Raw genomic sequence first — 25,654 nt, forward strand, 5'->3', positions numbered from 1 at the left:
GTGAGCAAGCAGACTAATTATGATGCCATTAATCACGTTTTTAGAAAAAATTTTAGTCCATGACTGCCTGGTCTTAGGCCTTGTCCAATAAAATACTGAGAGAACTTTGCTAAAAATGTAACTTTATGCAAAATTGTAACTCTACCAAATACATGAACTCCAAGTAAAACAATGCTTGTATATGAGTGACTGAAATTAAGGACTGAGAATACAAACGAAGGGGTGAACGCCTCTGGCTGTTCCACATACATCAGCTGAGAATAAATTCATCCTCAGAGCCCGTGCCATCCAGTGTCGCTCCAGGTAAACCCGAGGCATCTCTACAGAACACCCAAGCCCTCAGCATCAGCTTAGAGGAGGTGGTTAAAAGCACGTGTCTAGTCAGTCATCACCCACTTCAGGTTTCTCAGCCTCAGCACCACTGACATTTTGGACCGGATAATCCTTTGGGTGGGGAGGGCAGCAGCGGGGGCAGGGGATCCACTACAGGGACGAATGAAGGCCAGGGAGGTGCCACTGGAAAGGTGCAAGATCAGCGCTAAGGGGCGGGGAGCGCGAGCTGACAACAGACTCTGCAGACCGCGGGACAAACGCTGGGTTTTAAGCATGAACAGGGAAACCACTGACGAGTTTCAGGCGGGCGCCTGACTGGGGCGGCGGGCGGAGACACGACTTCCCGTCTTGTAAACACGGCTGTGCAGGTAAGCCCAGCCAGGTCAAGGGCTGCAGCATTTTCACTGCTGTAAACCCAGCACCTAAGACAGTGCCTGGCCTAGCACATGGGAGGCGTCCAATTATTAATACATGAATTTGTGAATAAACGGTGACGCTTTCAAAAAGAGAGAACAGCTCCCTATTGAACAGGGCTGGAGAAAATGCCCAATTGTCTAAGTTCTTTGAACAAAACATAATGCGTTACTTATCACTAGTACATATGTAATGGAGCTTTAAATCAACATTAGTTTCAACCTGTTATTTAGACTATTTTAGAATCATTTCCCCCAACAAACACACCAACTAATTTTAGCATTAGCTTAGAATAATTTTAAATGCAATTCAGTTAAAAGGTTACATGTGTTCCCAAACAAATACGGACATATTTTAGATTATCCTATAAGCATCCACATGTCAAACCAAACTCATCATCTCTTTCCTCCCCCTATTCCCTCATCTCTGGCACCAGCATCTGCTCAGATGTCCACGTCAGAATCTTGGGTTTTACTTGAGGGCACTTTCTCTTCCTCACCCCTTATATCTCACCACCAAGTCTCATCAGTTCTACTTACTAAAATTCTTCCTACAGCCAGTTATTGTTCCCCATTCCTCTCACCCTTACCTTTCCTTCACTGCTTTCCCCCTAGGGTTTGAAAACAGCCTTTTCCATCTGGCCTCAGCCACCTCAAGTATCTCCTCCACACTGATCTTTCTGAAAACATGAATCTAATCATACTTTTCCTATTTGCTTAAAATCCTTCAACATACTCGTTGCCATCAGGGGAAAACCCTAGTTTTTTAGCATGGTGCTCAGGGCTTCTCACGTGTAATCTAGTGTGTGCCTGCCTCTCTAGTCTTATCCATGGATGCTCAACTCAACGTGTCTCTCTTCTCTGCCTTTAAGACTCAGGCTAGTCTCTAAAATAAACACCATTTTCCCCAGGAAACCCTTCCTGATACACCAAGACTGGATTAAGCGTCTCCTCTACACATTATACCCTATGCTCACCCCTACTGCTCTGCTGCGTGTCCTCCCCATGTATTCCAATGGTCTATTTACTCATCTGTCTGGGTTATTGAACTGTAAGCTCCATGAGGGCAGGGGCTATCTTTTTCACGTTTATATCTGAAGGGTCTGACAGAAGGGTCTGCACTCAGTGAATACTGTGAAGCTGTTAGGGAAGAGCTTTCCTGACTCATTCCGTCTGGTTTAAGTACTCCCTCCCGAGACCATCACAGCCTCTGCAAACCTCTGTTTAAGCACTTACAACACTGCGTTAGAATTAGCATTCAATACGGATCACTTTGAGGACAGCAGCTGTGTTTCATTTCTCTGTACTATCCCTCTCAACCAGCAGCAACACCCCTGCAGAACTCAGTGCCCAACACACAGGAGGAGCCCAAAACCATTAGATGATAAATAAACAAGGCTCCTACCCAGAAAGCAAAAAAAAAAAAAAAAAAAAAAAAACAACCCAATGACAAAGGCTAGCTGCTTTTGCTATAAGAGAAGGAAAGATCCACTGAGCCAAGAAAACCATTCGGGCAGGAAGGACCCTGGTCTTCAGCAATGCAATGTGCAGCCACACCACCACGGCCAGTAAACTTTCCCGAGTGAATAAATTAAACATAGAGAGTTCACTATTATAAATAAAATACAGTTTTCTTTAAAAAAAAAACTGAGCATTCCTGGCATCTGTATCACGTTTTCATACGTAGGGTCTCATTTAACCTCACCAGCTTGAGTTAGAGGAGGAAGAGTTTTACAATAAAATTCTGAACTTGGAGAAAACAAACTTATGGTTACCAGAGGGGAAAAGGAGTGGGGAAGGATAAATTGGAAGCTCAGGATTTGCAGATGTTAACTACTACAGGTAAGACAGACAAACAACAAGGTCCTACTGTACAGCACAGGGAACTATAGTCAATACCTCGTAATAGCCTATAATGAAAAAGAGTATAATAAGAAATAAATATATATACATAAATGAATCATGCTGTACACCAGAAATTAAAACATTGTAAATTGACTATACTTCCATGAAAAAACAAAATAACAAAGGTCAAAGGCCAAAAAAATGTATTTTGAACTTGGAATGCTGTTACATGAATCAGCGTAGAGAGAACGTGGAGATCAGTTCCACTTGATGGTCTCCACATTCATATTTCTGTTTATTAGAAGTAAATTCCCCTGGTTTTGATTTTAAGTGTCATTGGCAGAGAAGTATGCAAGCTTACAAATAGATTCTAAAAGAACAGCGCACCTGCAGAAGTGATACAATCAGCACTTGTGTAAAAGCAACACTGAGGTGGTTCCTGACCCAGCGCTCCCTTTAACACCAACTCTCACCCCCACCGCACTCTCTCCCGCTCAAGGCTGCAGGCGAACACTTGGATATTATCAATAAGCATAATAACTTAACTGTTTAATAAACCTGATGGCCATTTTGGCACCCTAATTAGCTTAATGTCGTCTCCCCTAAACTAATTTTTCAAGCTTATATTTTATGTTTTTTTAATCAAAAACTTTAAGCTTTATAATTTACGTGCTTATGGCACAGTGACGATATACCAAGGACATCTGTAAAGACAGCTCTAACACAGCAGGATTTAGAGCAGCTGTTCACTCGCATCATCTGCCAAAAATTATTTGGGGCTGAACTTAATCCCGCCTTACAACAGTGTGAACTCAGCAGCAGCCAAATGAGAAAACTTCCTACAGCTCTCCAGGAACGGCTGGAGTTCTAGTTTAGGTAGAAACATGTTTAGATGGCAGGGCAAAATAACTGGCACTGGTCCAAATGTTTAACCCCTGGAGTACATCAAGAACCTCAAGCTTGGCAGGTAGGGTACAGCTCAGTGGTAGAGTGTGTGCTTAGCATGCACGAAGTCCTGGGTTCAATCCTCAGTACCTCCATTAAATAAATAAACCTAATTACCACGTCCTCTCAAAAAAAGACCAAAAAAATTGAAACAACAAAACAAAACAAAAACCTCAAGCTCTTCCAAGGATCTTCAAGCCCTTACCAGAAGTACACTGGTCCTCAGATGAGATTCTGGAGATCTGAAAAGAAATCTTCCACATGTTTCCAGCAGGGTACATGCCATTTCAATATGGTGATGGGAAAAGTCTGACAGAAGCATCTGTAATAATAACAGGGATGAAAAACCAAACGACACATTTCAATTCTGTTAGAAAAAAAATATTATACATCTAATGTGTGCAACAATTTTAAAATGTCACTGCAAAAAAAAGTCTACTTTACACGCCAAGTTTTATCACTGGGTATCTTCTGTGTTCAACCACAAAACTTTATCTAAACTCTTCAACATATTTAATGTCTTTCCTTTTGGACAGATATATGGAAACTAATACACTAAAGCCCTTGCTGTATTTATTAGGTGATGCTATGCACTTAAACAAATGCCACATACGCAGTTAACATGGTGCAAATAGCTGTGTGAAATCTACAAACACATTACCACCTTGGAGTATTTATCCTCCCAGTCTTTTTCTGTGCACATTTTTTAAACCAAAACAAATTTAAACATATCATTTAATAATTTAATAACTTAGGTTTTCTGACTAACAGGAGTATTTTCCATGTCCTTGTTTATCCTTCTAGGGCATGACAGAAAAGGTACATAACGCTATATAATATGAACTACGCTAAAACTTAACTGATTCTTATTTACTGGACATCCAAATTGTTTACAATTTCTTGCCACTATAAACAATGGTGTGACAAACATCCTTGTTGATAAACTTGTGCAGACGTTTATGATTATTCCCCAAAAAGGAACTTACAGAAATGAATTTGTGTCAAAGAAACGTACAGACTTCCTATATATGTTTAGTAATTAGTAGAAAGAAATGTACTAGTATGTTTGTTGCTCATAACGTGATTCCTTTCAACTACAGCATTAAAAAAATTTCACAGCTGTGTTTGTATCTACCATCTTCTATTTGTTCTCTACTTTGCTCATCTGTTTAATGTTCTTTTTCATTTATTTTTTGTCTTCCTTTAAATTACTTAAATACATCTTACTTCATTTTTCCAGCATTTATAACTAAAACTTTAAATTTGTCTATTAAAAATATTTCAAATGATTCAGCACTAACCTTTAAACAATGCAGTGTATCATTTTTTGTGAACATCTTAAACTTAGTGAGTTCTCCAATAAAACGAACAGTTTTGTTCTTTGTTTCAATATTGATCTGGTCCTTTTTTCGTACCTACAAATTAAGAGAAAAGAGACACTGCTTAAATAATTATATCATTTTGAAATCTGTGATAAAAATTGTTATTTTAGTGAGACTGAATTCACTCTAGATATTTTAAATAAATGTGGGTATACTTTCTTGCTATATTCAAACTATTTTAAGTTAAGGCAAAATAATCTCTGTGGAACACCAGTGCCAGGACATGCTTTGCAGAACAGTTCCATGGTCAAAGAATTTGGGGAAGCAATGTATTTTATCAGCCTTAAAGAGGCTCTCAAATAAAGAAACCTGTTTATTATAACTTAATTCAATGTTTCTCAAATTTGGGGGCAATATAAACCCCTATTTGAAATGTTAACAACTACTAGTTTGTTAAATTAAATCAGTGTTATAAGGAATACACTCTAGGAAATGTTGTTTTAAAAACAATAACTGCCAAGAGCTCACTTAAGCAAAAATATGAAGGCTCAGTTATTGTATTACAGCTATGAACCATATACTGCACGTTTTATTATAAAGTCACTGGTACAGTGAAAGTTCTAATACAATCACTATTCTTTTTTTATCAACAGTCACAGTCAAAGTTCAAATGATTTGCAAATATAAGCCCTCTACTTAGGCACGTATCTCAAGAAACACTGAATACAACAAAATCCTAGTACAACAGTACAATGTAATCAGACACATCAGATAAATATAATTGGATTTAACCTCAGAATTACATTTTCATCAGAAAATCAAACTGACAGTCTAGACACTCTTATCTGAACAACAATGACAATATATATGGTAGTGCTTTGAACTAGTTTAGTGTTTCTTATTTTTCCAGAATACTATCCTATCTTATTTGTTCCACATAACAACATTCGGAGAAAGGACCAAAAGCTATTATAATTCTGATTTAATAGTTAAAACAACAACAATAGAAGAACAAAAGCTCTCAAATGACTTGACCAAGGATCACTTCCAAAATCCCCATCTCCTAGCTCGTACTTGAGAATTCTGCTACCCTAGCATGTGCTGGGATTCAAAGTAAGTCTTACAACCTCATCGGCACCTGGACAATCAATGACAATCTTTTACATAAGCACTAAACTTCTACATACTCAGACAGCTGACACTTAAGCAGAATTTATCGTTTCATTTTTAAGGACCTACTTTCTATTGTAAGCAGAAGTAGGTGTTTAGGCTTTTTAGAACTTCAGGGATAAATTTTGAACAAAACTATGTTCACTCATTTAAAAAAAATCAGAGGAAACTAGAAACTCACTACTAACTACATTCACTCTAAAGCATCAATAAAACTGCAGCAATTAAAGATAAAATAACAAAAACTCAACTTACAGAACTTTAACCATGTGATTTAAAGCATATAAAATAACTTAGAGATTAGAGACAAACAAAAAATAGAACTAGGTTCTAGTTTATAATACTGAATAAACTTGACTATTTTAGTCTTGCAATTTAGAAAAGAGTACAGCCTTCATAAAGACCTTTTCAGAAACAGATGTTTGATAAACACTGCATTTAAAAAGCACCTCTTATCAACTTATTTTTTGAACTCTGAGGCAAGTTTAATCTACATTCTAGATTAAGAATGTAGACTTTGGATCAGATTTCCTGGGCTTAATTCCAGTTCTATCTCTTACTAACTGCGACAAACTCTGTGCCTCAATTTCCTTGTCTGTAAAATGGAACTAATAAAAGTAACCTATATCACAGGGCTGTGAGGCTTTGTCATTTTGGGGGTATATAATCTTGGACAATTCATTGAAACTCTCTGACCCTATTGGCTCACTTGGTAAAATAAAGATAAAAATAAGGATGATGGTGGTAGCAGTAATGATGAGAACTACACTTCACGTGACATTAAACAATGCACAGCACAGGTTACATGAACTTTAAAATGATGTGTGAGAAGTATTTTATGTGATACTGTAACATGCTTCTGAGAAATAAAAAATGGAAAATTGTACATAAAATATAAATTCATCCATGAAAAACTAGAGGAAAAAAGTAAAAAAAAAAAAACACACTAAAATATTAACAAGATTTGCCTTAAGTGATGATATTATGAAGTTCCCTCATTTCTACTTTGTATCTGTCATATTTCCTAAATCACACCACACTAACGTGTTCCTTTTACAGTTAAAGAAATGTAGAAACAAACAAAAAGTATAAAGAAGCATTTCAAAAATGATATACTAACGAATCTTTGAGGGACACGGCTTGGAAATACACATAACATGTTTTTAAAAAGTCTCCTTGGGTGAATCTGGATTCACAAGGTCTTAACAACTTGTGTGTGGAGTATCATGAACATAAAAGTTTAAGTATTACTGAGCATCACAGCTATCAAAACATGTAGCATCGTGTACCATTCACAGCTCTTCTTAAATACTTTGGAGGTTAAGGAGATACAATGTAACTAACTACTTCATATTGTACTACATTCCTGGGAACACTGACCGTGGATTCTGAGAATGCTGAAAAAATAGTTTAGCATCTCCATAAAGTTTCCTGTTTCTTCACATCATTTACAAATAATAAAATGACAGATGTTTGTTTATTTTTAGTTCAAAAATGTCTCACAAGATTTTGTTTACGTAACCAAATTTAGCAAAAATGGTGCTTATAACTCATGTATTTTTAAAAAAGATTTTATTTTTAATTTGGTTTTTTGTTTTGATTTTATTTGGGGGTAATTAGGTTTATTTATTTACTTATTTATTTAACGGAGGTACTGGGCATTGAACCGAGGACCTCATGCATGCTAAGCAGGCGCTCTACCACTGAGCTATACCTTCCCCCTATGACTCATTTATTGGACTGCTAAAATTGAGATTAACTGAGTAACTAAATTCATACACACTAATAAAAAAACTCTTTGGATATATCAACATATAAAAAGTAAGAATTTCCAAAGCTTATCATTCATTATTCCCCTGAAGGAAGAACCCTTTGCCCCAAACTGGATTGGCCCCTCTACAACTTTATCCAAAGATTTTATTTTCCGTCCTCCACTATTTACTGGTTTCACATAAATATTCAATCATTCAACTAACTTTTTGAAAAAATCTACTACACAATAAACACTAAGTAGGCACTGAGTCTATAAATAAGTAAATTTGCCTTCAAATAAACATTCATTTTATTCGATGGAACACTAATCTCCAAAGTAGGGTGGGCAAGACTCGATTTACTGGGATGTGGGGAAAAAAATCTTGAAATTTCTATTTTTGTTTTTGTTTTTTATCTCATACCTCTGAAGTTAACTTTTGTACATTTTATGATGTACATAAAATATGTGGTAGAATTGCAAATGCATATAATTTATAAATAAATATGCCTATATTGAGATACGTAGTCAACTTATTTTACCAACGGAGAGACTTGATCAAACAAGCTGCTGAAAAACCACTGATTTAAAAAATGTCAATCAGTAAGGGCGATACGGCTGTCTTTAAATAAAAGTTGTCCTCTCCGTTATTAAAGAAGTAGGCCCTGTTGAAAATTTGAAGAATACACAAAACTAGAAAGGAAAAAATATTTCACATAAGCCCACTATCCAAGACAGCCACAGCTAACATACTGATAATTTTTTTCTATTCTTCAATTTCCAAGCATTTTAACATGACTATAAATTTATTATGTGTAAGATTTTATGGCTTGCTCCCCTCCCCTCAAAAGCACTTCTCCATGATTTGAAAGCTTTTTGGTAAATATGACTTTCTATCATTTTAACATTGTAATTATATGACCATTTTCTTTATCTTTCTTCCCTTTTTTTCTTTTTTAGTGGAGGAACTGGGGACTGACTCCAGAACCTTGTGCATGCCATGTGCTCTCCCACTGAGCTATGCCCACACCCCTATATGACCATTTTTTTATCCATTGCTGGGCTTTTAGGTTATTTTCCCTTTTTTTCCCTATGACAACTAATTATGTGAATCAAGTTCTTTTGGGTACCTAGGACTGTTTACTTAGAACAGATTCTCAGAGATGTCCAATGTATGAATGCCTCTAAGGACCCTGAAACATACTGCCAAATTCCTTCTCCAAATTCCAACCCCAAGTACATGTGAACGGTCTCTCATTTCTAGTACATTTACTAACCTGTCAGTCAAATTAGCAAATCCATTGTTTGAACTAGGATTTCTCTGACTACTAATTGAAATTTCATACAGTTTTGTTAACCAACTTTCTTTTTCAGGTGAGGTTCTTAAGCAAGGGGCAAACAGGATCAGACTGTGACAATACATCTCTACCTCTGATAGAAGGCAGAGGTGGAGAAGTCTGGTTAAAAAGCTATTCTGTAATTCAAGCCACGGAGAGAGAAAGACAGTGGCGCTGCGTGTAAAGAAGAGACGCCAGGCTTGAGGAGGTGTTTCAGAAGACACAGCAATGGAACGTGGTGAACACAGGCTCATGAATGTCAGAGGAGCAAAACTAAAGTAATTAGATAAAATATATTGTAACTTTACAGGAAGCATATAGAAGTTGGTATGAGGAAGAAAAGGAAAAAGAAATTTTTGAGAGAAAATAATAGAGTTTGTTTTATGGACTTATTTAGCGAGAAGTACATGAGAACTTAATGAAGCACCAGGAGATTCATTCTGGCAACAGGTGTGTATGTGAGGTTGCTGGGAAACAGCTGTGAACTGAGCCCCAGGTAACTGTGTTCCATCAAAAAGGAGGATGAAGGAAGAAAGTCTGGGGGAAGAACAGCAATACATAAACTCAGCTGGAAAAGAGAGAGAAGGATGTTCCTGAGGACAGTGGTCATAAATGAGAACCAGGAGAGCGTGGTGGTTGAGAAGGGATAATTATTATAATGACATCTATGTCTGGGTGCTGGGTGATGAGCTTTATATGCATTACCTTGTTTAATCAGTAAGAACAATCCTATTTTAAAAGATACAAACTACCCCATTTAATAGACAAGAAACTGAGGTTTAGCGCTTTTAAGTAATGGCCAAAGTTACAAAGCTAGCAGGATGATGGTTTCCTAAAAGGCGGGAAGCGTCCAGCAGTTCAGAATCTGCAGGGACATCAACTAAGAAGAGGCGACTGGGAGGACACTGGTGGCTTCCGCCAGGGCGCTGTGATGGGAGGACGTGTCAGAGCAGAGGAGACAAGTACACCCTACAACACTCAAACAAGAAGGAAATGAAAGAGGATGGGGAAAGGGAAGCGGAGGAAGTTTTCTTGTTTTTATTTTACTTTCATTGAAGGACTGCTGAGCACATTTATTGCCTGATAAAAAGTCAATGGCAAAGTCTACTGGTTTGAGGGTGGGAAAGGACAGATGCTGGAGGAAGCAGAGGTGATCAAGGACCTCAAGTGCCCTTTCTTCCCTCCCAAGAGCAGCGCTTCCCAAAGTAAACTCTGGAAACCTAGTCTTAGCCAGTTGTAACGAAACCTTACAATAGTAACAAAAATGCCACCTCCTTTAACTCTCACCCCAACCTTCAAAGACAGGAGGGGGAAGTACACATGAACAGAATTTTCTTAATTTTAGGTTTCTCATCAAAAGCACTCATTATGCTTGGTCTGGCGACTTATGTGTTGTTTGTGGCTTTGGTTGAAGGCTGTATCCATGTAACTCAAAAAATACAGTCATACCGCCTGCTAGTGAAACAGACTGTATCTGTATCGTGGGATTAAAAATATCAACAATATCATGATTTTGAAGGCCTCTGTACCTGAACTAGCATTTATCGAAGTGCGTCCTCTGACTGACTACATTCAGCCCCTTCCAGGAGGCGCACAGCGCTCATTACCCTATTAAAGTTTTGAGGACTCTTAAAATAAAACAAAAGCAAAACCGTTTCACTTTCTTTATCTCAGTGTTTCCAAACTTACTTTAACATAGAAACCTATCCTCACTTAATATTAGCTATGAAAATGTGAAACACACTTCAGCAAAAGCTGGCGCAGAAAAATCTTACCCACAAAGCTCATACTGACAATTTAACGCCTACGGCAAGAAGCCTTTAGAGTTTCATTCCGCTCCTCACAGAGACCTTTGCTTCCTCTGGACTCAAGGCACTAAGTCTCCAACAATTCACTTGGCAGTTAAGCACGTAATTCCTTATAATACCAGATATATTTAGAATTTAATTTTTTATTTCACTCTTGTTTCTGTATTTATGCTTTATCTTCCCAATTACACTGTGACATTCCTGACCTCAGGAATGAGGTCTGCTCTGGGTGCTCAGCAACACTGCTGATCTGTGTGCAGTGAGTGCAACAAAGTGTGTGTTGAGCACAGCAAACATTTATTTGCATTCCAAGCAACTTGCTATAAAGCTAAATTTTTTAAGCTTAATTTTATCAGCACAATTTTTCCACGGGCATACACGAACACTTGCATTTCATGTCTTTCCCAAGTCTACCCATGTTCACTTTCTAACGTGACCTCTGAGGTGTCATTTTACTCCTACCGAGCCTGCATCCACAAGACGATGGGAAACGTGGGTTTGCCGGAACCACTAGCAGGCAGTCTGTTAAGACTCCTCAGACTAGAGGGGGAAGCTGTCTGGTAACAGGTCCCTGGTACTTACCAGGATACCCTGTAAGAAACTCACCACTATCTAAGGTAAAGATTCTTAAGGCAAGAGTCAATAAAAACATGGTCTATGACAGCATTCACTAAGGTCAGAGCATTTATGCAACTTATGTGCCCCAAACATTTGGACCCCCAACACCTAAACGGGCATCCTACAGGCACTGTGGCCTGACTCAACACACAATCCTATGTTTCTTCTGGGAACACCAATGAGGCCTGCTGGCTCTCTTGATCTTGGAGGATAGTTTTTACTTTACAAAAGCAAAACATGCGCTATCTACAATGGGAAGACAAGGTAGCAGCCACAGCTCACCTCCAAATTGGAATATCATTTATCAATTTCAATCTGTTGAGCAGATTTACATTTTAAAAACTTAGAAGCCTATACATTCTCTACTGTTATACCACCATCAAGTTTCAAAACATGCTTACCAATAAAACAATCATATTCTTAAACTAAAGAATCCTCACTCAACTTATAGGTATATATATATATTACAAAAGAAATGCTTAAATACATACATGAAATCTGAAGTCCCCCCTCAGCATGGAACAAAGATCCTCTGCTACATCAGACATGCAGGGATGCAATGTAGCAACCAATCTTGCATAAAATGGGAGCAAATCCAACCTGCAAAAGTTATATGTGATACGTGTAAAAGGAAAGGCACACCAGAAATAACTCATTTTAAAGTTTAAACTTTCTCAGATATATTCACACATTAGATGATTATAACAACTAATAATCATACAGACATGCCTATTTATTGCCACCGTAGTGAAGTATTTGGAAATTCAACTTGCCTTGGGAAAGTTTATTAACAACCTGGTATTTTCCATTCAGTGCATTTATCGCACACCTGCAATTTTCATTGAGCACGCAATTTTGATAAAATATAAAATACCAAGAGAAGAAAGCATGGTTTAAATTTTTAATCACAGAATCACTGAGTAAACAAACCTAAAGGTAACTTAAATAGTACAAATTTCTTTTAAATCATTTCTTTCATTTATCCATGGGTAAGTTATTTGGAAACCTCGATGCAAAGTAAAAAGGTAACCATAACCAAAAAGGCATCTAAGGAGTCACAACCACACACGCACAAAAAAATCACAAAACCCACCAACTTATTTTACCCATTACAGAAGCCACCCGGATTCTCACACAGGGCCTGTTTACTCTTTACTCAATAAATGCAAATATGTGGTCACTAACACTGCCACCCCCTTCCCTCTTCAGAGCACTTTCTCATCAAAATTGGGTACAGCTCCAGAATCTACCACTCCAGGCAGCCACAACCAGTCAGAATCAACACACAAGCTAGAATTTATATTCCATTCCTTCCAGGGACATTATTTTATGAAACCTGATTATCCAATAACTCAACACTCAGCAGGTAAGACTCTGAGGATGAGAAGCCATGAGGAACTAACAAGCAGCTGCACTGACAGCAGGAAGTAATGGGAGCTGACAGGAAGGAAGGAAAGGGGAAAACTAGACAAATTCAAAACAAGAGCTCAAATACTATAACCTGAAGCCATTTAGAACAGCTACAAATAACTATATATGTCCTAAACCTCCCTGGATATACCACGATACTATAGAACAGGACATGAAAATGGCTGGATCATCATAGCAAACCCTGCATACCACGAAAGGCTTAGAATTAGATCTGGAAAACTCCCAGTGTGGACAGACTCAGCCTTAGCTGGGAGAAGTGAAGGAAGGAAGAACGGAGATAAATTTCAAAGGTGAAGTCAAAAAGAGAAAAATGCTCAAATTCATGCAGAAGGGCCTCCAAAACTTTGTACTCCTCTTTGGCCACTACAATTTTTTAAAAAAAATTATCATTTTCGGGGGCAGGTATAGCTCAGTGGCAGAGTGCATGGTGAGTATGCATGAGGTCCTGGGTTCAATCCCCAGTGACTCCACTAAAAAAAAATTATCATTTATTTTGTTCTTACCAATGTGCCAAGCCCCATTCTAGGTATCTAATATACATTATTTATCTTGCTGATCCTAATATCTACCCTATCAGGTAGATAATATAATCAGCATTTTAGAAATAAGGGTATAGATATTGAGAGAAGTCAACAATGTGGTGGTTCTGCAGTAGTACCTCTATAAATTTTAAATGCATTATATCCTTCTTTAAAGAAAAGTACACTCTATTATGTAATGAACTGAATCAAAACATTTAATGTTAAGTTTTACTGTAAATGTTTCCTTAAATTATCTTAAAGTTTTATCAATTGAAGGCTAAGCTCCTGTTACAGAGCAAATGCACACATGGGTCACACTACTCCTTGATGATATTATAAAAATTAGGTATCCTGTAATCTCACACATACATAATAATTTTCTTACTGTCTGCTAGTGAAAAAAAAAAAAAGAAGAGAAAAGAAAAAAAAGAAAAGAAAGAAAAAAGAAAAGAAAGCCTAGGGCAACTGCACACTTAATTTTCTAGCATAATCTACAGATTCATACTAATATCAAATTACTTTCTAAATTTTTCAAACTTTAGTTAGAATACTGTATTTTAATATAGCACTACTATATCTTAGCTAGAACACTAGGTTTTTCATAGCCACTTTAGCAACAATTTTTTTTTTTTTTCAGTTCATGATCAATTACAAATACAGGACTTTAACCCTAACCCTAGGTTCCATCTCTCCCACACTACCACAACCACAGGTCAGAAGACTTAATTCTCAAAAGAGTTGAGGTCATGGGATAACAAAGGGCAATGCGCTGGGGGTCAGGAGGCTCAACCTGACCTCATCTCCTACTATTCTCCCCTGCTCACAGCTGCACCCTCACCGGTCTCCCCCTAATCCTCCTCAGAGCCTCAGGCACAAGCTGTCCTCATTCACTGGAGTACACCTTCCCGAATATCCACGCCCCTTACTCCCTCATGAAGGTCAAATCTTAGTTCCAATGACATCCCCTCGCTGAGATGCTTTCTGAACAGGCCACTGAAACTGCAAATCGACCCCACCCCCAAACCCCCTACCCTACGCTGTTTTTAAAAAAAATAGAATTTATCATCTTGTAACATATGATTTACTTGTTACATTTGTTGCTATCTTGTTTGTCACCCTTCCCCATCAGAACATAAACTCCATGGGAAACAGTTTGCCAACACTAAAAACAGCGCCTGGAACACAGCAGGTGCTAGACAGGTATCTGTTATATAAATGGATATCTCTGGTTATCTCACAATTAACTATACTGTTAGCTTTTAGTCTAAAATACTTTTCATCATAATGAGGAAGTATCAACCTATTTTTATAAGAATATTAAATTTGATTCAAGTTTTGTATTTTATCGAACAAGAGCTAGTTTATCAATAATTATCTTTTATGCAATTAATGGGAAAATCAGTTTCTTATTTTCCCTACTGATGTTATATATATTAATAAGTATCTTTTCACTCCCAAGATCAGTGCTCTTTGATTATGCTGGATTTTAATTTTTAATATACTATTTAATATAATTTACTAGTGTTTTACTTAGAATTTTTGTATCAGCATTTAAAAATGAGATTGGGCCATACTTGTAACTTCCTTGCTCTTTTTTTGTTAAGATTTTACCTATTTCTTCATGTTATAAAATGGCAAGGTTTTTTACCTATGCTTTGGAAAAAATGATACTGCAGAGAAATTAGTCTGAAACTTTCTACATTTCCTTCAATGATCACTGGCCTATTTAACTTTGTCATGAATCAATTTTGAAAATACATACTTTTCCAAAAACTTATCTAAGGTTTTCAAGTGGTTTTTAAATATTTCTAGCACACTGTCTGGCTCATTCTTAAACTTTTTTGATACTTTTTAAAAAAATTTTCTAAATAGTTCTCCACTTGGATTTTATTTTTTAAAGAACTAGCTCTTGAGTTCATAAAATTAATTTTAAACTTGGTTGTCTCTTTCAATAAAATTTGAGATTATAACAAGCAGTATCAAAAAAAATTTAACCAAACTATGTCATTTCCTTTTTTTTTCTTTCCTGGGGAAGTCACCTATACCTTGCTTCATATTTTTTTTCTTCTTCCAATTACATCAATCTACTTCAAAGCTTTTTCCAGCCCCAAAGGAAAGGTAGGTAGAGCCATCCATTTTAAAGTAAAGCAGCCTATGCTATCCATGAACACAGGTCAGTGCTTTCAGCTTCAATAGGAATTTAAAAATTAGTTTACGGGTTCCCTAAAAGATCTTAACTCTTTTAATTAAGCCTTTCTAGGTAGTTGTAATTCTGGTTTTTGTTTCTTTTGGAACTGGTCACATGGAAGTAAAGTTAGATACTGCACTTGCTTAGAATCCTCTACTTGTAAACTCACCAAATCCTTTTTAAACTGACAACTTCCTAAAATTCCTTTTTTCCACTGTATCTTTTACAATGAAGTGGATAGCTGATACTCCATGTCACCCTGCCCTACATAAATCTTCAAGTTCTGGGACCATTCATTCATTACTTCACAGAATAAGATCCCCTTTTGTAAATAATGTTAAGTGGACTAACACTGAAAAAACATGTACTTTCTTAAGTGTGCTTTTCTACCTTCCTACAAATGTAAGCCCAAAAGGGAACAGAGTGCTAAATGCCACCTCAATCACATGAAAGTTATAAAACACTTTCATCAACATAAAGAACAAATTCTGTTAAATTTGAAGCTAGATATATATTTTATTTGACTTTTCCAAAAGTGAACTAGAAAATAGACTTAGATCCTTCCTTTGAAAACTGAATTTTATAACCTTCTGGGAGAGTGATAATCATTTTGACCAACAGTTAACGAGTGAACCACTTAAAAAGAATGCATTTCTAGAACAATAACAAAATCTTGCTTATAGTTTCAAGGTCTCCTCAATCACACATTTTAAGTATTCTACTAGCAGTTAATGATCATCAAGCAAGTAAACACCTCGTCACTAACAACAATGACAAAAATGCAGAATGACACACACTTCTGTTCCTGAGGGAGAAGAGAGGAATCTTAAAGGCTTTTATCTCGTCATCAATCAGCTTTTTAAAAGAAATGTCCGGCTTTTTTCTCTCTCTTTTAAAATCTAAAGAAGTTGATTGTTGAAAACTATTAATTATAATTATCACTGTGCTCAAAAATGCCTAGGGAAAAATTAATGCGAAAGAACATTGTTACTGGTCAATTAAAGAATACAAAAGATTTTTCTTCATAAGAAGCACAAAGCCGATGATATTCCAAAAAAGACAAAATATAGTAAAACAAAAGACTGTGACCATTTACCCTGAACAGGCAACCAAATGCTCTGCTGACTTTTTTCACAACGTTGATGTTCCCAGTGCAACAGTGCCATCAGGTGGTATACCATGCTAACAGATTTCCCAAAACTCATTTTTTCATTTTTTAGCAAGGGGAAGGGGGTCCAATTAGAGTCCCTCACAAAAACTGCAGCAAACGCTCCTAAGGGCTGGATCGGGAAAAGCTGTTCAAGATTCAAGTGAAGCACCCACCTCTGAAGAGTATTCTGAACATCCAACCATCTGCTAAAATGTGGCTAAAACCATATGGCTTCAGAGTCACAAAGCCAATACCAGGTTCGTCTGTCTAAAACCAGGAACTAAGAGATTCTTAGGTACTTTCCCCGATTCTGACTGACTTTAGACACGGAAGTCTGATTAGGTGCGGGAGACTTCAGAGGTCCCGGGGATGCTCCATTTTTTGATCTAGGTGGTGGGTACACACATGTACGTAAGATATAAGCACTTCATGTGAAATTTCAATTATATGTGTGGATAATTATACTACATATTAACTACAGAATGATATGTAAATATATAAGGGGATTTCTAGTAGATTTCATTTCTGTGGAGTCCTTCAAATTAATAGGCTAAGAGATACCATGTCTTCTGAGATTTTTTAAACCACTATTTATTTAATGAAGGAAGAACATAACAGGAAATTAAAATAATGTATCAGATCAGGCCATTAAGAATTGTAAAGACGGAATAAATCAATTTTAAAACCTTTTGTGCTGCAAATGATACCAAGAAAGTGGAAAGACAACTCACAGAATAAAAGAAAACATCTGTAAATTGTATCTGATAAGGGACAGTACAAAAAATATATAAAAAACTCACAACTCAATAATAAAAAGACAAATAGTAACTTTAAAAGGGGTTAGGGATTTGAGCAGTTTTCCAAAGACATACAAATGACCAATAAGCACATGAAAAGATGCCCAAAATCTTTAGCCATTAGGGAAATGCAAATCAAATCCACAATGAGACAGAGATGTAACTTCACAGTCACTAGGACAGCTACAATCAAAAAGGGACAGTGACAAGTGTTAGTGAGGATATGGAGAAACTGGAACGTTCATACATTGCTGTTGGGAATGTCAAATGGTGCAGGCACTGTGAATAATGGTGTACTAACGGTTTAGCAGTTACTAAAAATGTCAAACATAGTTACCATATGACACAGCAGTTCCACTCCTAGGTATACACTCAAGAGAGCTGAAAACATGTCGGGAAACTTACACACACAGAGTCACAACAGAATTATTCATAATAGTTAAAAAGTAGAAACAACCCAAATGTCCATCAAATGACAAATGGGTAAACAAAATCTATACAATGAAATATTATTCAGCCTTAAAAAGGAAGGACATTTTAACACATGCTACAACATGGATGAATCTTGAAAACATACTAAGTGAGAGAAGGCCACATATTTTATAACTTCACTTACAGGAAATACCCAGAATAAATTCATAGAGATTGAAAGTAAATTAGTGGTTTCTCAGGACAAGAGAGTGGGCAGTGAGGGAATGGAATTGCCTGCTAATGGATATAAGATTACTTATAAGAGGATGAAAATGTTTTAGAAAATTTTCTTGTTGTGATAGTTGCACATACTTAGAACACTAAACTGTACACTTCAAATGGGTGAACTGTATGGTTATGTGAATTATATCCCAATAAAACTTTATTTTAAAGATAAGAACTGTAAAGAACCTTAAAAAGTTACCTAGTTTAGTGTTTCCTAAACCAAACTATACAGATTAGGTAAGACAGCTAAATTCTCTACCACAAATACATATATATGAAACCTTCGGGGCCTCACAGTCATAGGGCACTCAGGTGACTATCAGATAATTCATTCTGGTTTTTCTGGTCACCCAGGCTGGATGGGCTAAACGGACAAGTAGGGAATCCTGGCCAGAGAGAAGAATAAAGACACTCCCTAGGATTCATGGCCTTTGGAGGGATAAGGAGGGGAGGAAATGCCACACAAAAAGGGAGGCACCCCTCTTTCAACAATGTTTGTGGAATGTTCATGAAAACTATACAATAAGCCACAAGGAAAATTTCAAAATTATCCCAAAACTAAAAATAACATTATTCTCTAGTTACAGTGCAATAAAAATATGAATTATTAACCAAGCTGGAAAACAAAAGTTCCACTACCTGGAAATTTCAAGCCTCTCTTTAACATCTCCTTAGATAACAATGGAAAAATAAATTAAAATTGGAGAATTTCTAGAAAACATAAAAAGAGAAATCACTACATGTCAGAACTAAGAGAGACAGCAAAAACCAAGGTTAGAAGATACATTAAATGCCCCCCAAAAGAGCAAAAGGAAAAAAAGAAGAACAAAATAAAGGTAAGAAGAAAATAGATAAAAGTCAATAATAATGAATAAGAAAACAGTAGAATACATAAGTAATCTAGAAGCTGGGCTTGTGTGTGTGTGTGTGTGTGTGTGTGTGTGTGTGTGTGTGTGTGTGTGTGTGTGTGAAAAACTAAAATGAATAAACCACTAGCTAACACAATGAAGAGGAGAAAGAAGAAAGGGGAAGTACAAATACAGAACTGTTTACAATGGCAAAAACAGAATGTGGAAGTGGTTAATATAGCACATTCATAAAAAGAAACACTGTAGCTTTAAAAGTAAAGAACAAGGAATCCTGCTCCTGGGCATATATCCAGAAGGAACCCTACTTCAAAATGACACCTGCACCCCAATGTTCATAGCAGCACTATTTACAATAGCCAAGACATGGAAACAGCCTAAATGTCCATCAACGGATGACTGGATAAAGAAGCTGTGGTATATTTATACAATGGAATACTATTCAGCCATAAAAACCAACAACATAACGCCATTTGCAGCAACATGGATGCTCCTGGAGAATGTCATTCTAAGTGAAGTAAGCCAGAAAGAGAAAGAAAAATACCATATGAGATCGCTCATATGTGGAATCTAAAAACAAAAACAAAAACACAAAGCATAAATACAAAACAGAAATAGACTCATAGACATAGAATACAAACTTGTAGTTGCCAAGGAGGTGGAGGGTGAGAAGGGATAAATGGGATTTCAAAATTGTAGAATAGATAAACAAGATTATACTGTATAGCACAGGGAAATATACACAAGATCTTATGGTAGCTCACAGAGAAAAAAACGTGACAATGAATATGTATGTATGTTCACGTATAACTGAAAAATTGTGCTCTAGACTGGAATTTGACACAACGTTGTAAAATGATTACAAATCAATAAAAATGTTTTTTAAAAAAAAGTAAAGAACAAGGGAAATCTTTACGTATTGATATGAAAAGATGTCTGAGATATGCTGCTACGTGAAAACAGTAAAGTTCAGAACAATAGATGTAAGTTGCCCTTTGTGTAAAAAACAGAAAATACAAGATCTCTTAACTGCATATTCTTATACCTGCAAAAGAAACTTTGGAAGGGTATGCAAGAATCAAGACAGTGGCTCCCATTGGGAGCATCAGGAATTAGGTAGATGGAGAGACAAGGACAGGAAGGCTATTTTCCAGCATAGTGTTTTACATTTCAGGGTTCTGAGTGCTGTGAACGCATCACTTGTGTTTTTTTAAAAATTTTTTAATTTGCTAATGACCAGTGTTAATTCATCAAGGATTTTCAAGCATTTACTATGTATCAAATACAATACTTGGTGTCGGAGACATTCAAAATGAAGAGCTCTAGTCCTCTTTTAAACAGACCATAGTTTTTACAGTTTCATGGGGATACAGGCAGCAAACCAACTTTGAGCTGTACCTAATAAGCCTAATGCAATGTGCTTAATTCTTCATATTATGAAGACATTATGTTGAAAGTCTATAAAAAAGCACCCATGTGTATCAGGTTGTACATATGTAAATAAGGATGGTTGTTCAGGGAAGATAATTCTTATGTTAAGAGCTCAAGACTAAGCCAGAGATTTTCAGTGGGAAAATACAAGATATCCCAGATGGAGTAGAAAGCAGAGGCTTGAAAGTAGAAAGCAAAGGGTATTCAAGAAATCATTACAGATCAGGATTTTGCAAGGAGAGTGGCTACAGTGAAGGCTGAAGAAGCTGAAAGGGAGCTAGATAAGGAAGGGCATCAAACATCATGTCGCATAATTTTATCAGCCTCTACCTGTCAGGCACCGCACTAAGTGCTGGGGATGAGAAGTACACGCGGCCTCCTTCCTGCAGCTGAGTCTACACGACAATGCCCATGGAAGCCAAGGAGGCGGTTTCTGCAGTAGTCTGATGCGTGGCCCTTCCCGTCTCTGGCTCTTTGCACACATGGCTGCCTCTGCCAGAAATGCCCTTTACGTTCCCTTTCCTCATCCACCCCTAGCCTAGCTCAGCCCTTTCTCAGGACTCAGATTAAATGACCCTTGTTCCAAGCAGCCTTCTCTGGCCCCTGAGACTGATTCAATCAGTTCCACTTGTTATATACTCTATAAATAATGCTGGAATTCTTCTTGGTAACTGCACTTAAATCCTCTTTTTCTCCCTCTCCAAACCATAAGCTATGTGAGTACAAGAGCTGACTCTGTCTTGTGCACCTCTGCATCTCCAGCACTAATCACAACATATTACAGATCCTTGATGAATGAGTAAGTTTTACAACTTAATTTAACCTTTCTTGATCGCTCAGGCTGACTGCAAGAAACCTAAATTTTTATACTTACATATTTCAGGTGTGTAAGACTATGTGATCTCTTTCTCATGGTTCTAAGAGGCTATGCATTTTAAGAATTTGCATCTTTATTTTTCTCCTGTCCTCTCAAGCCATAAAGTTTTACTTCCTACTACTTTCAAGACTGTTTCTAGCACATTCCAACTACTTCTAATTTGCAGCTGTGAGCTAAGCAGATAAATCCAGTTATAAAGGACATAACTGGCGTTAGAACAGGTAAAAGTGTATAGTTCCTGAGGAGCATTTGGGGGGTGGGGATGGTGAAGTGGGATGGAACGGGGTTACAGGGAGGCAAAATTCTCTTTTATAAGTAAACTACTTAACTATTGCTGAATAATTTCTTTTCATTAACAATGCCTTTTATTTTTGCTAAATTTGGTTCATTTTATGCTAAAAGTCTAGATAATTGTTACTGCATGTTTCTTCATTCAAATAAATAGTTGAAAAGAAAACTATGAAAGTAAACATTCCATTGTATAGGTCAAGAAAAGCATCACTTGAAAAAAACTGGTCCAAGATATTAAAATATTTGAGTTTCAAAGCAGGATGTGTCTTACAATCAAAGCCTTAAAAATAACTGGCAATATTTTTTTTCTCTCTTAGTTGTACATGAAATAATGGTGCACCTTATAACTGATGAAATGCAATATATAACTTTTTATAGTAAAAATAATTCATCTATGATTTTCTCAATTTCTGAATTATCTACTCACTACATTAGCACATTTCACCTCCTTTGCCCCACTAAAATGAAAAACCAAATGCTCATATTAATTAAAGCTGCTGATAGGAGATAAAAACCAATATAGAAGAAAAAAGTAGTGATTTGGTTCACTGAGAAATTTTACCAATAAGAGACCGATGAATGAACCAAATTGAAATTTTGCTTAAGAAACCTTTAGTGAAATCCCTCAGGATTCTTACCCTTTGTGGAAAGTATCTATCTTAGCTATGTTGTATGTAATCATCGTAACAGACAACAAAATCCTCTAATTATTCACTGCTGAATAAACAGAGATGGAGCTCCTCCAGGTTCCTGAAGTCCACAGTCAATGACCTGTTGTGGTCCTAAATACGCAGGTGATGTAGGTGGTGTAAATTCAGTGTAACTTGGAGTATTAGATTCTCTAAAAGCACCATGCAACTGAGTAAGCTTCTTGAATTACTAGCAACATAATCACGAATGACACTACCAATTCAAAACTATCATAATTACCAAAAAAACTTGAAATTTTTCATTTAAACACAACTCTTGAGAATTAGATACACTCAATTTAGACTGATCTCTCCACAAAATGAAAACTCTCCAAAAAAATATATATCATTTATTATTTTTTTCCTCAGAGGCAAAAATGTAAACCTATTGCTTCTAACAAGGATTAAGCTATTAAGTTCCTATTATTCTTAAACATTTTCTCTTGAAATAACAGGAAAGCATTGGAAGAAATATTTCCACTAGAGCCAATGAACAAATGAACAAAAATCAATGAGAAACAAGTTCTAGAAAATACGCTAACAATAATAATAACTTCTGTTGACAAGGGACATTTTTAAAGAGATAATAATTAAGTAAGAACTTAAATCTTACAATCATCACTGCAGGGTAAAAACACAAAAATCCCTTTTTTCCTTAATACCTACCTTTGTCTGGAAACTGTAAAGAGTGCCCGTACCAACTTCTTCCTATTTGCTTTTGTGTTCATGTTCATGCAAAAATCCATTGCTGCCTATAGGAGAAAAAGCAAACTTTTTTCTTAAAAATATCTCAACTTAGCTACTGAAAGGAGAAACCCTGCCTGCTACAATGGATTTCTAGTAGTCCTAAAGAGTTCAAAATGGTTTTAAGACACCAGTATTACAAACACAACCCAAACTTAAAAGATCACTAAGCTTAAACTCCTATCTCCTTATACATCTCAAAATATGTTTCATAAACTTTTAATTACAACCCAGTGTTAGAAACAGAACTTCAAGTGGGTAGATTAAAGACCTACCATGAGATGTTTGGCAAATAACTATAGGAAATGTGCAATGAATGCCTTTGACCTCATCAAAGTTAAGTAAATCAATATTAATATCAGGAAAGTTTTCTGAAAGAATTTTATAAAGTAGCAAGAACCCAGAAACAAGAAAATTACTCTTAATAAGGTTAATCAAAAAGGAATAAAGACAAACTAGGTATGAGAGAGACACTAATTATCCACAGAAACATGTAAGCATAAGACTAAAAGGTTTGCTGTTGACAATCAGATCTGGTAACTTAAACTGAAGAAACAACATCATAGGACTAGAACAACTGTTCTTTAGTATAGCAACCCACTAGTCTATATTTTAATAACAAAAATATATTTACTATTTCATCAGTATATCTAACATCTAATATTAGTGTAGAAGAAAAGCTAGGAGAGGTATATGTTCTGGGAAGCCATTAGGAAACAAAACTATGAGTAATTGGTACTTTTAAAAACAGATATACATGTATTTTAAACATTAAAAATATTTTCAATATATACAGGTTAAGAAAACAACAAGTTTAAGTTATACTCTAAAAAAGAAATAAACTATTAACAAAATCCTTTTGGGTATCTCAGTATTTTCCTTCTATAGGTTCACATGATTATTTTATTATTAATCCCAGTCTTTAGGTTGATTTGAGGATCAGATGCAAATAAAAGATCCTCAGATTTACCTAAACTATAAAGGATTTCAACTCTTCACTATAGACAGTGAAACATCTCCCATTAGGTTAAAACTTTTGATGAAACAAATGGCTCAACCAATGTTGATTAGATTCAAACCCAGAAAACTAACTCATATTGAAAGTTCATTCACCAAGATTGAAACTTTGTATCAATATTAGCCAAGAGAGTAAAACTCATTTAAATTTTTTCTTCTTCTTATAAAGGGGGTATAAAATAAATTTTATTAAAATTTATACTTTATAACAGTAAAGCTTATTAGAGCTAATTAGAATAACAAAGAGGAAAGTTGAAAATACACTAAAGTTCCTTCAAGTAATTCACCCATAGGAAACATCAAAAAATTATGGACTAGTGTAATAAGAATCCCAAAGGTCATGTATCCAGAAAAGAAAATTGATTAACATAAGAAAACTTCACACACACACACACACAAACTTCTCAAATCAATACTTTTGAAAAAAAAATAAAGAAAATATAAAGAAAAAAATTTTAATGGCTAATAATGGCCTTTGTTTCAACACATTTAGAAACAAAATAAAACGTACTTCAATAACTGTTTTAATTATCCTTTAAAATGCAAATGTACTTTACATAATCTATGAAATACATTTTATAAAACTAGAGAAGGCAATAATCACTTTTCCTACGACAATAATCAAAGGCCAGTTAGATGGGAAAAAAACTAATTCTCAAAACTCTGCAAAGATTAGGAGCTCATACAATATGTCAATGCCTGGTACAAACACTAGTGGTTCAATAAATATGTAGAATAAATGAATCAAGACTACATGAAAACTTCTGGGAAAACTGCCAAAATTAATAAATTTGAGGAAATTAAAAAGAAAAAAAAAGCTTCACATGTATATTAATTATTAGATTTAACCAGTCCTGCCATTTGGGGAGAAATGGAAGCAAAGACATCACTATGGTGGTGTCTGTCTGCCTGGGTCACAACTGCTGCCTGACAATTCAATAAGCAGTTTCTTTTTTGAAAACTTGTTTCAAAACATTTGACGTATGTGAAAGACAGTTCAAGGGGAGGGTATAGCTCAGTGATAGAGTGCATGCCTAGCATGCATGAGGTCCTCAGTTCAATCCCCAGTGCCTCCATTAAAAATAAATACGTAAACCTAAATACCTAGACCCCCACACACCATCTCCCCGCCAAAAAATAACAAGCAAAAAAGAAAGAGTTCAACAATCATTTTTTTATTTTATTAAGTAAAAGCAAATTTTTCTGATCATCAAATGGATGCAAAAATAAGCATCACCACGAATGATGTTACCAGTATAAGTCACCTAAAAGAAATTTTCACTTGGGTTTAACTCAAAGAATTCTTATGGTGGGGGGGTACAGCTCAGTAGTAGAGTGCATGCTTAGTATGCACGAGGTTCTGGGTTCAATTCTCAGTACCTCCACTTAAGAAAAAAAAAAAAAGAATTCTCAGA

At 36.0% G+C, this 25,654-nt stretch overlaps 1 protein-coding gene across 1 annotated transcript in view; it reads right to left on the reverse strand.

Moving 5' to 3' along the window:
• The window catches only part of LOC105106353 (regulator of nonsense transcripts 2), a 70,460-nt gene that overhangs the window by 33,124 nt on the left and 11,682 nt on the right, over positions 1–25,654 (reverse strand). The window contains 4 exon segments of the mRNA XM_064479352.1: positions 3,742–3,858; positions 4,838–4,951; positions 12,033–12,141; positions 23,145–23,230. Coding sequence (XP_064335422.1) covers positions 3,742–3,858; positions 4,838–4,951; positions 12,033–12,141; positions 23,145–23,230 — 426 coding nt within the window.

Source organism: Camelus dromedarius, chromosome 26 (assembly GCF_036321535.1).
Source record: "Camelus dromedarius isolate mCamDro1 chromosome 26, mCamDro1.pat, whole genome shotgun sequence".
Classification (NCBI taxonomy): Eukaryota; Metazoa; Chordata; class Mammalia; order Artiodactyla; family Camelidae; genus Camelus; species Camelus dromedarius.